The sequence below is a fragment of the Nerophis ophidion genome, linkage group LG16, assembly GCF_033978795.1.
Source record: "Nerophis ophidion isolate RoL-2023_Sa linkage group LG16, RoL_Noph_v1.0, whole genome shotgun sequence".
Lineage (NCBI taxonomy): Eukaryota > Metazoa > Chordata > Actinopteri > Syngnathiformes > Syngnathidae > Nerophis > Nerophis ophidion.
Genome location: NC_084626.1, coordinates 22124296 through 22142464, shown reverse-complemented (window position 1 = coordinate 22142464; position 18169 = coordinate 22124296). Strand labels below are relative to the sequence as shown.

The 18169-nt window shown below is 47.1% G+C and overlaps 1 protein-coding gene across 3 annotated transcripts in view; it reads right to left on the bottom strand.

Moving 5' to 3' along the window:
- ptpra (protein tyrosine phosphatase receptor type A) overlaps positions 1 to 18169 on the bottom strand; it is a 127067-nt gene that overhangs the window by 87122 nt on the left and 21776 nt on the right. For 2 of the 3 annotated variants that reach the window (XM_061874664.1, XM_061874667.1), the window contains exons 2-3: positions 3112 to 3158; positions 30 to 120 (exon numbers count right to left, since the gene is read on the bottom strand). In XM_061874664.1, coding sequence (XP_061730648.1) covers positions 30 to 105 — 76 coding nt within the window. In that variant the 5' untranslated portion in view covers positions 106 to 120; positions 3112 to 3158. The remainder of the gene's footprint in view (positions 1 to 29; positions 121 to 3111; positions 3159 to 18169) is intronic. The other variant, XM_061874665.1, reaches the window with a different exon arrangement.

The following is an 18169-nucleotide window of genomic DNA, read 5'->3' as shown; positions in this document are numbered from 1 at the left end:
TCCAGCTGACTGTACTTGAAGTGTCTTACTTGCAGCAGGGACATGGTCCTGGGCTGAGACCCCCAGGGCCAGACTGAGCAGCAGCAGCAAGGCACGCACGGCCATTCTGTCCTACATCGGCTGAAGAAAGAAGAGTCAAGTCAGGACAATCATTCTGTCCTACATCAGCTGAAGAAAGAAGAGTCAAGTCAGAACAATCATTCTGTCCTACATCAGCTGAAGAAAGAAGAGTCAAGTCAGAACAATCATTCTGTCCTACATCAGCTGAAGAAAGAAGAGTCAAGTCAGAACAATCATCATGTGAAGGAGATGGAGCTTCCTGTCCTTGACTATGCATGAAGACATTAGCCCCTTTTGCTCCACGATAATTAGTGTTGATAAACGATATTATTGCCATTATTTTTGTAATCATTGACGTGATGATAATACATCATGAGAATGCAAAAGTATACCCTTTCAAATGCAATAAATCTGTATTTATTGAATGTTCTAACACTGTGATTGAAATGTAAACTTATAAATACAAAGTTGAAGAGAAAAAAACAAATAATAAAAATAACATCAGCAAAACGTAGCACTTGAATAAAAATCACAGCGGAAAGCAATAATATAATTCTGTCTCTGTTACTGAGGGGGTGGGGGGCCCTCAAGTATACACGGCCAAAACAATAAATACAATGGCTAAATAAAGCTACTGTAACCAAAATTATGACAGTTATTATTATTATTATTGCTTAATTATGACAGTTATTATTATTATTATTGTGGTATTGCTTAATTATGACAGTTATTATTATTATTATTATTGTGGTATTGCTTAATTATGACAGTTATTATTATAATTATTATAGTGGTATTGCTTAATGTGCCTCCTCTCTGAGCTGCCACCTTACCGTGGTAGAGGAGTTTGCGTGTCCCAATGATCCTAGGAGCTATGTTGTCCGGGGGCTTTATGCCCCCTGGTAGGGTCTCCCAAGGCAAACAGGTTCTAGGTGAGGGATCAGACAAAGAGCAGCTCGAAGACCTTTAGGAAGAAGAAAAAGCATGGACCCAGATTTCCCTCGCCCGGACACGGGTCACCGGGGCCCCCCTCTGGAGCCAGGCCCGGAGGTGGGGCACGATGGCGAGCACCTGGTGGCCGGGCCTGTTCCCATGGGGCCCGGCCGGGCACAGCCCGAAGAGGCAACGTGGGTCATCCCTCCAATGGGCTCACCACCCATAGCAGGGGCCATAGAGGTCGGGTGCATTGTGAGCTGGGCGGCAGCCGAAGGCAGGGCACTTGGCGGTCCGATCCTCGGCTACAGAAGCTAGCTCTTGGGACGTGGAACGTCACCTCACTGGGGGGGAAGGAGCCTGAGCTAGTGCGCGAAGTCGAGAAGTTCCGGCTGGATATAGTCGGACTCACTTCGACGCACAGCAAGGGCTGTGGAACCACTTCTCTCGAGAGGGATTGGACCCTCTTCCACTCTGGCGTTGCCGGCAGTGAGAGGCGACGGGCTGGGGTGGCAATTCTTGTTGCCCCCCGGCTCAAAGCCTGTACGTTTGAGTTCAACCCAGTGGACGAGAGGGTAGCCTCCCTCCGCCTTCGGGTGGGGGGACGGGTCCTGACTGTTGTTTGTGCTTATGCACCAAGCAGCAGTTCAGAGTACCCACCCTTTTTGGGTACACTCGAGGGAGTACTGGAAAGTGCTCCCCCGGGTGATTCCCTTGTCCTACTGGGAGACTTCAACGCTCACGTTGGCAACCACAGTGAAACCTGGAGAGGCGTGATTGGGAAGAATGGCCGCCCGGATCTGAACGCGAGTGGTGTTTTGTTATTGGACTTTTGTGCTCGTCACAGTTTGTCCATAACAAACACCATGTTCAAACATACAATGAGGGTGTCCATATGTGCACTTGGCACCAGGAGACCCTAGGCCGCAGTTCCATGATCGACTTTGTAGTTGTGTCATCGGATTTGCGGCCTTATGTTTTGGACACTCGGGTGAAGAGAGGGGCGGAGCTTTCTAGCGATCACCACCTGGTGGTGAGTTGGCTGCGATGGTGGGGGAGGATGCCGGACAGACCTGGGAGGCCCAAACACATTGTGAGGGTCTGCTGGGAACGTCTGGCAGAGTCTCCTGTCAGACAAAGTTTCAATTCCCACCTCCGGAAGAACTTTGAACATGTCACGAGGGAGGTGCTGGACATTGAGTCCGAGTGGACCATGTTCCGCACCTCTATTGTCGAGGCGGCAGATTGGAGCTGTGGCCGCAGGGTAGTTGGTGCCTGTCGTGGCGGCAATCCTAAAACCCCTTGGTGGACACCAGCAGTGAGGGATGCCGCCAAGCTGAAGAAGGAGTCCTATCGGGTTCTTTTGGCTCATAGGACTCCGGAGGCAGTGGACAGGTACCGACAGGCCAAGCGGTGTGCAGCTTCAGCGGTCGCGGAGGCAAAAACTCGGACATGGGAGGAGTTCGGGGAAGCCATGGAAAACGACTTCCGGACGGCTTCGAAGCGATTCTGGACCACCGTCCGCCGCCTCAGGAAGGGGAAGCAGTGCACTATCAACACCGTGTATGGTGCGGATGGTGTTCTGCTGACCTCAACTGCGGATGTTGTGGATAGGTGGAAGGAATACTTCGAAGACCTCCTCAATCCCACCAACATGTCTTCCTACGAGGAAGCAGTGTCTGGGTAATCTGTGGTGGACTCTCCTATTTCTGGGGCTGAGGTCGCTGAGGTAGTTAAAAAGCTCCTCGGTGGCAAGACCCCAAGGGTGGATGAGATCCGCCCGGAGTGTGTGATTCAACAAATGTGGTGAATCACAGTTTTTTGATCATTGTCATTTAAAAGGGTAATAAAATACCAAGCAGCGGTTAGCATTACTACGGTCTTGTGTAGAACAAACGCCCGCAACTGCTGAAAGTGATGCAAAAGAGTGACCCGTCTTGCAATCTGTAACTATGCAAACATGAGACAATTATTGAGGCGGGAAAACTGACCGACTTCCTTTTCATGTATTGTTTGATTAATAGACTTAAAGAATATCGGCCCAGGTCTCGAAGAGACACTCCCAGTACATTCTTTTTGTTTTTCACTTAAAATCCAGGCTTGTTGGAGTGTGTTTACCTAAAGATGTGAAGATGGGATCAATCACTCATTCGCACAGCAGGTTCCTAGAAAAGTAGAGAGAACAGGAAGAATTACTCATCAAATTTACCTTCAGGACAATTTTTTTTCTTGAGAACATGCTCCGAGATCAGCGTTGAAAAGAGGAAGTGAGATGCAAGTCCTGTTGGTCAGAGCGTCAAGACGCAACATCGGCAAACAAATGCAACCTATGAGACAGAAAACATAACAGCCCTGCCAGATTTTCTTTACATTTGCAAAGACAACAAACAAATGTGGGCCATTTCTCCAAAGAACAAACAGGATTATCACATTGAAATGTCAGCGCTTGGACTTTGGCTTAGAGAGACGCTGCTGGACGGCAAAAGTGAGCGTAATCCCGGATCTCAGCAGAGACTGTGATCTCCCAGACCAAACTGTCATAATCTGGGTGTTTAATCTCATGATTGTGAGCCTGCTATAATCCAGCACATCTGCCAGTTTGCAGAGAGACTTGGGCAGACTGCATTTTAATAGCAGAAAAAGATGATGCTTTACTGTAAATGGCTGATTATTGTCTTGGCCAGTATGAGAAGAAATTGGGTGATAAAAACACAAATTCAGCCGTACTGTAAGCCATATTTGTGTCAGGTACACCACAATCAAAAGAAGAAAATTCTCACTTTGAGATTCAGTAACATTAATAGCCTATTAGGGTTGTACGGTACACCGATACAAGTATAGTACCGCAATACTAATCAATCATAGTCAGTACTATACCACCTCTACAAAGGACCGGTTACCCCCACCCCATGCCCTCCCCCCTTCTTTTTAACAGACATGATGACGCGTTGTCATGTCGTGACATTGCTGCTTTTATGTGCAGGAGCATGTTCAGCAGCGCACACACACAGAGTACTTACAAGCAGACACAGTGTGTAGACAGAAAAGGGAGAATAGACACATTTTGGTGTAAAAAGTCAAGATAAAGGTGAAGTTATAACACTGAAACACCCCCAGGAAGAGCTGCTTTTTGGCTACTTCTAAATCACTAATCCTGGCCTCCATGGCGACAAATAAAGTAAGTTTCTTACAAGTATCATTATCACTGCAGGACAAGGAATGCTAAACATGCTTCACTACACAGCGTAGGAGGATACAATAGCTCACCACCGTCACAATGTAAACAAATGCCATGGGTGGATCTACACCTGACATCCACTGTAATGATACCAAGTACAATAGTCCATCTAGTCGATACTACTATGATTACATCCATATATTTACTGTCACAAAATCTTTTTTCCCTTTTTTAAAATTCATATTATGTTTATAAAGTCAGTAAATATGTCCCTGGACACATGAGCACCTTGAATATGACCAATGTATGATCCTGGAACTACTTGGTATCGCATCCATACCTAAATGTGTGGTATCATCCAAAACTAATGTCAAGTATCAAAGAATCAATCAATCAATCAATGTTTACTTATATAGCCCTAAATCACTAGTGTCTCAAAGGGCTGCACAAACCACCACGACATCCTCGGTAGGCCCACATAAGGGCAAGGAAAACTCACACCCAGTGGGACATCGGTGACAATGATGACTATGAGAACCTTAGAGAGGAGGAAAGCAATGGATGTCGAGCGGGTCTAACATGATACTGTGAAAGTTCAATCCATAATGGATCCAACACAGTCGCGAGAGTCCAGTCCAAAGCGGATCCAACACAGCAGCGAGAGTCCCGTTCACAGCGGAGCCAGCAGGAAACCATCCCAAGCGGAGGCGGATCAGCATCGCAGAGATGTCCCCAGCCGATACACAGGCAAGCAGTACATGGCCACCGGATCGGACCGGACCCCCTCCACAAGGGAGAGTGGGACATAGAAGAAGAGAAGAATAAGGGATTATTACATTTTAACAGAAGTGTAGATAGAACATGTTGAAAGACAAAATAAGCAGATATTAACAATAAATGAAGAAGTAGATTAATAATCAATTTTTACAGTTTGTCCCTCGTAATATGTACAAAATAATAGGTGTATAAATGACACAATATGTTACTGCATAATTAAATGGGTTGTACTTGTATAGCGCTTTTCTACCTTCAAGGTACTCAAAGCGCTTTGACACTACTTCCACATTCACACACACATTCACACACTGATGGAGGGAGCTGCCATGCAAGGCGCCAACCAGCACCCATCAGGAGCAAGGGTGAAGTGTCTTGCTCAGGACACAACGGACGTGACGAGGTTGGTACTAGGTGGGGATTGAACCAGGGACCCTCGGGTTGTGCACGGCCACTCTTCCACTGCGCCACGCCGTCTTTGTTTGTTTACTTACTACTAAAAGACAAGTTGTCTAGTATGTTCAACATTTTATTGAAGGACTAAATGACAATATTAAACATGTGTTTCATGTGTGATTTTTTGTTGAAATAAAGCCAGTAAAGCCATTTTTTTGGTGCCCTTTATTTAAAAAAGTATGGAAAAGTATTGTAGATTTTGGTAGCGGTAGCAACATATTGGTATCGGGACAACACTTGCATGAAGAGTGAAATCCTCCACAGGTTGGGATCCAACAATAATGTGGTTTCCAGTTTTGCCATGGGGGTCACTTTTTGTTTCGAGTCACTCAAATGGTTCTTTAAAGTCAACAAGGACAGGCTATTGCTGTCCCAACAGAACCTTTATTGACTGAAATCAAAGGGCTGTGAACAAATCAATGCAAACAAAGAGTAAAATCAAGCTGTGAAGAAAACAATTGGTGAGAAAGTTCATAGAAGTGCAAAGAAGCTGTCTTCAACATTTGAACACAGACAACTTGCCAGCTAAACTGCTTCAACTGCTCATCTCACAGCATTGTTTAGACATGGAGATAAACATTTCACTGCTTCAAACATAGACAACTAAAGTCTTGTGCAGCTGCTAAAGCTTACCTTTTTGTGGAGCTATTTTAAAGTTGTCTGCTAATGTGCTGTGACAGTGGGAGTGGCAATGTGTAATGTTAGCAACAAACTAATTAACAATGTCGATTTTCTGATTGATGTCCTGTGACAAAACAGAGACCTGTTTACACAAGTCCAATGTAGCAAAGATATCCAGTTCAGGGTTTCCTGCAGCACTTTGCTGTTAAGGAGCCACCACCTAAACTAATGTCTTTTTTTTTTATTCATTTATTTATTTTTTTCCTGTCCAGCTTCTCAGGCAAATCTAATAGTTGATGTAGATGCCCATAGCCGCTGTTCAGGTTGACTTTACAAAAGAGAAGTGTGGGATACTTCTCTTGTTGCCTTATTTGTACTTCCATCCATCCATCCATCATCTTCCGCTTATCCGAGGTCGGGTCGCGGGGGCAGCAGCCTAAGCAGGGAAGCCCAGACTTCCCTATCTCCAGCCACTTCGTCTAGCTCTTCCCGGGGGATCCCGAGGCGTTCCCAGGCCAGCCGGGAGACATAGTCTTCCCAACGTGTCCTGGGTCTTCCCCGTGGCCTCCTACCAGCTGGACGTGCCCTAAACACATCCCTAGGGAGGCGTTCGGGTGGCATCCTGACCAGATGCCCGAACCACCTCATCTGGCTCCTCTCGATGTGGAGGAGCAGCGGCTTTACGTTGAGTTCCTCCCGGATGGCAGAGCTTCTCACCCTATCTCTAAGGGAGAGCCCCGCCACCCGGCGGAGGAAACTCATTTCGGCCGCTTGTACCCGTGATCTTATCCTTTCGGTCAGGACCCAAAGCTCATGACCATAGGTGAGGATGGGAACGTAGATCGACCGGTAAATTGAGAGCTTTGCCTTCCGGCTCAGCTCCTTCTTCACCACAACGGATCGATACAACGTCCGCATTACTGAAGACGCCGCACCGATCCGCCTGTCGATCTCACGATCCACTCTTCCCCCACTCGTGAACAAGACTCCTAGGTACTTGAACTCCTCCACTTGGGGCAGGGTCTCCTCCCCAACCCGGAGATGGCACTCCACCCTTTTCCGGGCGAGAACCATGGACTCGGACTTGGAGGTGCTGATTCTCATTCCGGTCGCTTCACACTCGGCTGCGAACCGATCCAGTGAGAGCTGAAGATCCCGGCCAGATGAAGCCATCAGGACTACATCATCTGCAAAAAGCAGAGACCTAATCCCGTGGCCACCAAACCGGAACCCCTCAACGCCTTGGCTGCGCCTAGAAATTCTGTCCATAAAAGTTATGAACAGAATCGGTGACAAAGGACAGCCTTGGCGGAGTCCAACCTTCACTGGAAATGTGTCCGACTTACTGCCAGCAATGCGGACCAAGCTCTGACACTGATCATACAGAGAGCGGACTGCCACAATAAGACATTCCGATACCCCATACTCTCTGAGCACTCCCCACAGGACTTCCCGAGGGACACGGTCGAATGCCTTCTCCAAGTCCACAAAGCACATGTAGACTGGTTGGGCAAACTCCCATGCACCCTCAAGAACCCTGCCGAGAGTATAGAGCTGGTCCACAGTTCCACGACCAGGACGAAAACCACACTGTTCCTCCTGAATCCGAGGTTCGACTATCCGGCGAAGCCTCCTCTCCAGTACACCTGAATAAACCTTACCGGGAAGGCTGAGGAGTGTGATCCCACGATAGTTGGAACACACCCTCCGGTCCCCCTTCTTAAAGAGAGGGACCACCACCCCGGTCTGCCAATCCAGAGGTACCGCCCCCGATGTCCACGCGATGCTGCAGAGTCTTGTCAACCAAGACAGCCCCACAGCATCCAGAGCCTTAAGGAACTCCGGGCGGATCTCATCCACCCCCGGGGCCTTGCCGCCGAGGAGCTTTTTAACTACCTCAGCGACCTCAGCCCCAGAAATAGGAGAGTCCACTACAGATTCCCCAGGCACCGCTTCCTCAAAGAAAGACGTGTTGGTGGGATTGAGGAGGTCTTCGAAGTATTCCCTCCACCGATCCACAACATCCGCAGTCGAAGTCAGCAGAACACCATCCGCACCATACACGGTGTTGATAGTGCACTGCTTCCCCTTCCTGAGGCGCCGTATGGTGGTCCAGAATCGCTTCGAAGCCGTCCGGAAGTCGTTTTCCATGGCTTCCCCGAACTCTTCCCATGTCCGAGTTTTTGCCTCCGCGACCGCTAAAGCTGCACACCGCTTGGCCCGTCGGTACCCGTCCACTGCCTCCGGAGTCCTATGAGCCAAAAGAACCCGATAGGACTCCTTCTTCAGCTTGACGGCATCCCTCACTGCTGGTGTCCACCAACGGGTTCTGGGATTACCGCCACGACAGGCACCAACAACCTTGCGGCCACAGCTCCAATCAGCCGCCTCGACAATAGAGGTTCGGAACATGGTCCACTCGGACTCAATGTCCCGCACCTCCCTCGTGACATGTTCAAAGTTCTCCCGGAGGTGTGAATTGAAACTCTCTCTGACAGGAGACTCTACCAGACGTTCCCAGCAGACCCTCACAATGCGTTTGGGCCTGCCAGGTCTGTCCGGCATCCTCCTCCACCATCGCAGCCAACTCACCACCAGGTGGTGATCGGTAGAAAGCTCCGCCCCTCTCTTCACCCGAGTGTCCAAAACATAAGGCCGCAAATCCGATGACACAACTACAAAGTCGATCATGGAACTGCGGCCTAGGGTGTCCTGGTGCCAAGTGCACATATGGACACCCTTATGTTTGAACATGGTGTTTGTTATCGACAAACTGTGACGAGCACAAAAGTCCAATAACAAAACACCACTCGGGTTTAGATCCGGGCGACCATTCTTCCCAATCACGCCTCTCCAGGTTTCACTGTCGTTGCCAACATGAGCGTTGAAGTCTCCCAGTAGGACAAGGGAATCACCCGGAGGAGCACTTTCCAGTACTCCCTCGAGTGTACCCAAAAAGGGTGGGTATTCTGAACTGCTGTTTGGTGCGTAAGCACAAACAGTCAGGACCCGTCCCCCCACCCGAAGGCGAAGGGAAGCTACCCTCTCGTCCACTGGGTTGAACTCAAACGTACAGGCTTTGAGCCGGGGGGCAACCAGAATTGCCACCCCAGCCCGTCGCCTCTCACTGCCGGCAACGCCAGAGTGGAAGAGGGTCCAGTCCCTCTCGAGAGAACTGGTTCCAGAGCCCTTGCTGTGCGTCGAGGTGAGTCCGACTATATCCAGCCGGAACTTCTCTACCTCGCGCACTAGCTCAGGCTCCTTCCCCCCCAGTGAGGTGACGTTCCACGTCCCAAGAGCTAGCTTCTGTAGCCGAGGATCGGACCGCCAAGTGCCCTGCCTTCGGCTGCCGCCCAGCTCACAATGCACCCGACCTCTATGGCCCCTCCTATGAGTGGTGAGCCCATTTGAGGGATGACCCACGTTGCCTCTTCGGGCTGTGCCCGGCCGGGCCCCATGGGGACAGGCCCGACCACCAGGCGCTCGCCATCGTGCCCCAACTCCGGGCCTGGCTCCAGAGCGGGGCCCCGGTGACCCACGTCCGGGCGAGGGAAATCTGGGTTCATTTCGTTGTAATTCCATAGAAGTCTTTGAGCTGCTCTTTGTCTGATCACTCACCTAGGACCTGTTTGTCTTGGGAGACCCTACCAGGGGGCATGAAAACCCCCAGACAACATAGCTCCTAGGATCATTGGGACACGCAAACTCCTCTACCACGGTAAGGTAGCAGCTCAGAGAGGAGTTATTTGTACTTGACTTCATTAAATGTATTTATATTATCACTTGGTGCTAAACTAAAGTCTGAACCAGCTGCTCCGCATCGTACTGCCTCTGCCTCTGTCAACATGTCTCTGCAGCACCCAGCATTGTCCCACCCACACAACCATCTGATTGGTTACCTGCAGAGCGGTAACAGCCAATCAGCAGTGCGTAGTCAGATCGCATAGAGTCAGTGCTCACGGCACAGGCAGAGAGGAGAGACGGTGTTAGCAGAAAGGTGTTTAGCAGGTGAGCATAAGACAGTGTACTCTCCCCAAATGATATCCCAGTCAACTACTAGTAGTAACATCACTATGAGCCCATTGATCAGTGCTCCCTAAACTACAGCCCAGTGTTCGAGATCCGGCCGCCGGGAGGTCCCAAGTAAATTTTTTTATTTGTAAATCTGTCCTTTCTAATCCATTTTCTACCGCTTGTTGCTTGTTACTCTCAGAGTCTCCTAGCCGCTCAGGCAAATCACATTGACTAAAAATGCATTTTGCAATCGATGACGTGATATCCAACGTTCCCTCTAAGGTACGCGCTTGTGCAATTGCACACTGCTCACGCGACCTCTGCTGCGCACGATAATACTAGGCCGCACATGAAATCGAATAAAAAGATAAGCGCATAACAGTGTGCATGTCTGCCGTCGCTCACATGTGCGCCACTGAATGCTCAAGGAGTTTTGGCGTTTGTAAAAGTTAAAGTACCAATGATAGTCACACACATACTCACACATATTGAAAAATTGGTGATTATATATATATATATATATATATATATATATATATATATATATATATATATATATATATATATATCTATATATACACACACAATATATATATATACACAGACATGTATATATATATACATACACATGTATATAGATATATATATACACACATATATATACACATATATACATACATACACATATATATATACACACACATATATACATACATACATACATATATATATACAAACACACATATATATACACACACATATACACACACACACACATATATATATGCACACACATATACACACGCACATGTATATATATATACACACACACACATATATATATATACACACACACACACACACACACATACATATATATATATACATATATATATATATATATATATATATATATATATATATATATATATATATATATATATATATATATATATATATGTAGCCGAGCCCCTGGCCAAATTATTTTAACCCAATGCGGCCCCCGGGTCAAAAAGTTTGGGACCCCTGCCGTTGACGTTCTAGAAATATAAGCGGCAGCTCAGCTGGATCGCAGTCCTTCAGTTGAGGGCTAATTGGCTTTTAGCGTAACGTTAGCTCATTTTGCGGTGTGTGTGTGCGTGCGTGCGTGTGTGTTACGGACAGCAAATCCTTGTCTGTCTGAGAAAAAGACAAGCATTATTGACCTACAGTTAACAACTAAGTTATTTCACTTTATCTTTTTCTGTGTTGAAGCAGCAAAAAAGGAATTGCCTCTTCTAGTTCTTCATCATGTAAGCTGTGTCCTGGGTTCCAGTCCACGGCGCGGTGCAGAAGTGGACAAGTTCTTCATCATGTAAGCTGTGTCCTGGGTTCCAGTCCACGGCGCTGTGCAGAAGTGGACAAGTTCTTCATCATGTAAGCTGTGTCCTGGGTTCCAGTCCACGGCGCTGTGCAGAAGTGGACAAGTTCTTCATCATGTAAGCTGTGTCCTGGGTTCCAGTCCACGGCGCTGTGCAGAAGTGGACAAGTTCTTCATCATGTAAGCTGTGTCCTGGGTTCCAGTCCACGGCGCTGTGCAGAAGTGGACAAGTTCTTCATCATGTAAGCTGTGTCCTGGGTTCCAGTCCACGGCGCTGTGCAGAAGTGGACAAGTTCTTCATCATGTAAGCTGTGTCCTGGGTTCCAGTCCACGGCGCTGTGCAGAAGTGGACAAGTTCTTCATCATGTAAGCTGTGTCCTGGGTTCCAGTCCACGGCGCTGTGCAGAAGTGGACAAGTTCTTCATCATGTAAGCTGTGTCCTGGGTTCCAGTCCACGGCGCTGTGCAGAAGTGGACAAGTTCTTCATCATGTAAGCTGTGTCCTGGGTTCCAGTCCACGGCGCTGTGCAGAAGTGGACAAGTTCTTCATCATGTAAGCTGTGTCCTGGGTTCCAGTCCACGGCGCTGTGCAGAAGTGGACAAGTTCTTCATCATGTAAGCTGTGTCCTGGGTTCCAGTCCACGGCGCGGTGCAGAAGTGGACAAGTTCTTCATCATGTAAGCTGTGTCCTGGGTTCCAGTCCACGGCGCTGTGCAGAAGTGGACAAGTTCTTCATCATGTAAGCTGTGTCCTGGGTTCCAGTCCACGGCGCTGTGCAGAAGTGGACAAGTTCTTCATCATGTAAGCTGTGTCCTGGGTTCCAGTCCACGGCGCTGTGCAGAAGTGGACAAGTTCTTCATCATGTAAGCTGTGTCCTGGGTTCCAGTCCACGGCGCTGTGCAGAAGTGGACAAGTTCTTCATCATGTAAGCTGTGTCCTGGGTTCCAGTCCACGGCGCTGTGCAGAAGTGGACAAGTTCTTCATCATGTAAGCTGTGTCCTGGGTTCCAGTCCACGGCGCGGTGCAGAAGTGGACAAGTTCTTCATCATGTAAGCTGTGTCCTGGGTTCCAGTCCACGGCGCGGTGCAGAAGTGGACAAGCAGTATCCGTGCGAGACAGCTGCTTCTCTGCCTGTGGTCGAGTGCAGGACTCCTAGGAGTGAAAAGGCTGGACTGTTCCCAGGCCATTTTATTCACAGGGTGACTAGAACACTTCTAGGTGCAATATAAAAGAAGTCCAATTAGAGCACCATGACAACCAACAACTAAGATGCCAGATCAACTCAGAGTAGTCCTTTAATACGAGTCGCAACTCAAGTGTTTCGCTTTTAGTGGGGTTTTGCATTTATACTGGATATCAACTTAGGACTAAAGTAATACTTTATGTAAAACTTTGTACTTCAAAGATCTGGGTCATACCTGCAAGATTAAAGCAGACCTGGGCCAAATAGGACCCGCGGGGCCACATGCGGCCCATTTAAATGTTCAACCCGGCCCACTGGACGTTCTATATCATTGTTTTACACCTCTACCTTTGAAAGTGTATTTGCCGTTATGATGTGCAGTGATGTTGATGTTTTGAAATGAGCGGAAGTCTTCAACTATAGAAAGTATTTCCATGGTAGAAATCTGCACTTTTGGGTGTTGTAGCAGTTATTAAGGTCATCTAGGTCACAGCAGCTCGGACTATCCTCCTTCAAAAGTGCACTAAAAGAACACCTTCAAGCAACTACAACACTCGACTGACACCCGCCCCGGATTGTAAATAATCTAATGTATATACTTCTTCTTATGCTTTCTGACCTCTCTATGTCCACTACTTGCTGTACATGTCCTACCAAGTCACACCTACACTGTTACAATGTCCTACCAAGTCACACCTACCCTGTTACAATGTCCTACCAAGTCACACCTACACTGTTACAATGTCCTACCAAGTCACACCTACACTGTTACAATGTCCTACCAAGTCACACCTACACTGTTACAATGTCCTACCAAGTCACACCTACACTGTTACAATGTCCTACCAAGTCACACCTACACTGTTACAATGTCCTACCAAGTCACACCTACCCTGTTACAATGTCCTACCAAGTCACACCTACACTGTTACAATATCCTACCAAGTCACACCTACACTGTTACAATGTCCTACCAAGTCACACCTACACTGTTACAATGTCCTACCAAGTCACACCTACACTGTTACAATGTCCTACCAAGTCACACCTACCCTGTTACAATGTCCTACCAAGTCACACCTACACTGTTACAATGTCCTACCAAGTCACACCTACACTGTTACAATGTCCTACCAAGTCACACCTACACTGTTACAATGTCCTACCAAGTCACACCTACCCTGTTACAATGTCCTACCAAGTCACACCTACACTGTTACAATGTCCTACCAAGTCACACCTACCCTGTTACAATGTCCTACCAAGTCACACCTACACTGTTACAATGTCCTACCAAGTCACACCTACCCTGTTACAATGTCCTACCAAGTCACACCTACACTGTTACAATGTCCTACCAAGTCACACCTACACTGTTACAATGTCCTACCAAGTCACACCTACCCTGTTACAATGTCCTACCAAGTCACACCTACACTGTTACAATATCCTTACCAAGTCACACCTACACTGTTACAATGTCCTACCAAGTCACACCTACACTGTTACAATGTCCTACCAAGTCACACCTACACTGTTACAATGTCCTACCAAGTCACACCTACCCTGTTACAATGTCCTACCAAGTCACACCTACACTGTTACAATGTCCTACCAAGTCACACCTACACTGTTACAATGTCCTACCAAGTCACACCTACACTGTTACAATGTCCTACCAAGTCACACCTACACTGTTACAATGTCCTACCAAGTCACACCTACACTGTTACAATGTCCTACCAAGTCACACCTACACTGTTACAATGTCCTACCAAGTCACACCTACCCTGTTACAATATCCTACCATGTCACACCTACACTGTTACAATGTCCTACCAAGTCACACCTACACTGTTACAATGTCCTACCAAGTCACACCTACACTGTTACAATGTCCTACCAAGTCACACCTACCCTGTTACAATGTCCTACCAAGTCACACCTACACTGTTACAATGTCCTACCAAGTCACACCTACCCTGTTACAATGTCCTACCAAGTCACACCTACACTGTTACAATGTCCTACCAAGTCACACCTACACTGTTACAATGTCCTACCAAGTCACACCTACACTGTTACAATGTCCAACCAAGTCACACCTACACTGTTACAATGTCCTACCAAGTCACACCTACCCTGTTACAATGTCCTACAAGTCACACCTACACTGTTACAATGTCCAACCAAGTCACACCTACACTGTTACAATATCATACCAAGTCACACCTACACTGTTACAATGTCCTACCAAGTCACACCTACACTTTTACAATGTCCTACCAAGTCACACCTACACTGTTACAATGTCCTACCAAGTCACACCTACCCTGTTACAATATCCTACCAAGTCACACCTACCCTGTTACAATGTCCTACCAAGTCACACCTACCCTGTTACAATGTCCTACCAAGTCACACCTACACTGTTACAATGTCCTACCAAGTCACACCTACACTGTTACAATGTCCTACCAAGTCACACCTACACTGTTACAATATCCTACCAAGTCACACCTACATTGTTACAATGTCCTACCAAGTCACACCTACACTGTTACAATGTCCTACCAAGTCACACCTACACTGTTACAATGTCCTACCAAGTCACACCCACACTGTTATAATGTCCTACCAAGTCACACCTACACTGTTACAATGTCCTACCAAGTCACACCTACACTGTTACAATGTCCTACCAAGTCACACCTACACTGTTACAATGTCCTACCAAGTCACACCTACACTGTTACAATGTCCTACCATGTCACACCTACACTGTTACAATGTCCTACCAAGTCACACCTACACTGTTACAATGTCCTACCAAGTCACACCTACACTGTTACAATGTCCTACCAAGTCACACCTACACTGTTACAATGTCCTACCAAGTCACACCTACACTGTTACAATGTCCTACCAAGTCACACCTACACTGTTACAATGTCCTACCAAGTCACACCTACACTGTTACAATGTCCTACCAAGTCACACCTACACTGTTACAATGTCCTACCATGTCACACCTACACTGTTACAATGTCCTACCAAGTCACACCTACACTGTTACAATGTCCTACCAAGTCACACCTACACTGTTACAATGTCCTACCATGTCACACCTACACTGTTACAATGTCCTACCAAGTCACACCTACACTGTTACAATGTCCTACCAAGTCACACCTACACTGTTACAATGTCCTACCAAGTCACACCTACACTGGGACGGCGTGGCGCAGTGGGGAGAGTGGCCGTGCGCAACCCGAGCGTCCCTGGTTCAATTCCCACCTAGTACCAACCTCGTCACGTCCGTTGTGTCCTGAGCAAGACACTTCACCCTTGCTCCTGATGAGTGCCGGTTGGCTCCTTGCATGGCAGCTCCCTCCATCAGTGTGTGAATGTGTGTGTGAATGTGGAAGTAGTGTCAAAGCGCTTTGAGTACCTTGAAGGTAGAAAAGCGCTATACAAGTACAACCCATTTATCATTTATTTATTTACACTGTTACAATGTCCTACCAAGTCACACCTACACTGTTACAATGTCCTACCAAGTCACACCTACACTGTTACAATGTCCTACCAAGTCACACCCACACTGTTATAATGTCCTACCAAGTCACACCTACGCTGTTACAATGTCCTACCAAGTCACACCTACACTGTTACAATGTCCTACCAAGTCACACCTACACTGTTACAATGTCCTACCAAGTCACACCTACACTGTTACAATGTCCTACCAAGTCACACCTACACTGTTACAATGTCCTACCATGTCACACCTACACTGTTACAATGTCCTACCAAGTCACACCTACACTGTTACAATGTCCTACCAAGTCACACCTACACTGTTACAATGTCCTACCAAGTCACACCTACACTGTTACAATGTCCTACCAAGTCACACCTACACTGTTACAATGTCCTACCAAGTCACACCTACACTGTTACAATGTCCTACCAAGTCACACCTACACTGTTACAATGTCCTACCAAGTCACACCTACACTGTTACAATGTCCTACCATGTCACACCTACACTGTTACAATGTCCTACCAAGTCACACCTACACTGTTACAATGTCCTACCAAGTCACACCTACACTGTTACAATGTCCTACCATGTCACACCTACACTGTTACAATGTCCTACCAAGTCACACCTACACTGTTACAATGTCCTACCAAGTCACACCTACACTGTTACAATGTCCTACCAAGTCACACCTACACTGGGACGGCGTGGCGCAGTGGGGAGAGTGGCCGTGCGCAACCCGAGCGTCCCTGGTTCAATTCCCACCTAGTACCAACCTCGTCACGTCCGTTGTGTCCTGAGCAAGACACTTCACCCTTGCTCCTGATGAGTGCCGGTTGGCGCCTTGCATGGCAGCTCCCTCCATCAGTGTGTGAATGTGTGTGTGAATGTGGAAGTAGTGTCAAAGCGCTTTGAGTACCTTGAAGGTAGAAAAGCGCTATACAAGTACAACCCATTTATCATTTATTTATTTACACTGTTACAATGTCCTACCAAGTCACACCTACACTGTTACAATGTCCTACCAAGTCACACCTACACTGTTACAATGTCCTACCATGTCACACCTACACTGTTACAATGTCCTACCAAGTCACACCTACACTGTTACAATGTCCTACCATGTCACACCTACACTGTTACAATGTCCTACCAAGTCACACCTACACTGTTACAATATCCTACCAAGTCACACCTACACTGTTACAATATCCTACCAAGTCACACCTACACTGTTACAATGTCCAACCAAGTCACACCTACACTGTTACAATATCATACCAAGTCACACCTACACTGTTACAATGTCCTACCAAGTCACACCTACCCTGTTACAATGTCCTACCAAGTCACACCTACACTGTTACAATATCATACCAAGTCACACCTACACTGTTACAATGTCCTACCAAGTCACACCTACCCTGTTACAATGTCCTACCAAGTCACACCTACACTGTTACAATGTCCTACCAAGTCACACCTACACTGTTACAATGTCCTACCAAGTCACACCTACCCTGTTACAATGTCCTACCAAGTCACACCTACACTGTTACAATGTCCTACCAAGTCACACCTACACTGTTACAATGTCCTACCAAGTCACACCTACACTGTTACAATGTCCTACCATGTCACACCTACACTGTTACAATGTCCTACCATGTCACACCTACACTGTTACAATGTCCTACCAAGTCACACCTACACTGTTACAATGTCCTACCAAGTCACACCTACACTGTTACAATGTCCTACCAAGTCACACCTACACTGTTACAATGTCCTACCAAGTCACACCTACACTGTTACAATGTCCTACCAAGTCACACCTACACTGTTACAATGTCCTACCAAGTCACACCTACACTGTTACAATGTCCTACCAAGTCACACCTACACTGTTACAATGTCCTACCATGTCACACCTACACTGTTACAATGTCCTACCAAGTCACACCTACACTGTTACAATGTCCTACCAAGTCACACCTACACTGTTACAATGTCCTACCAAGTCACACCTACACTGTTACAATGT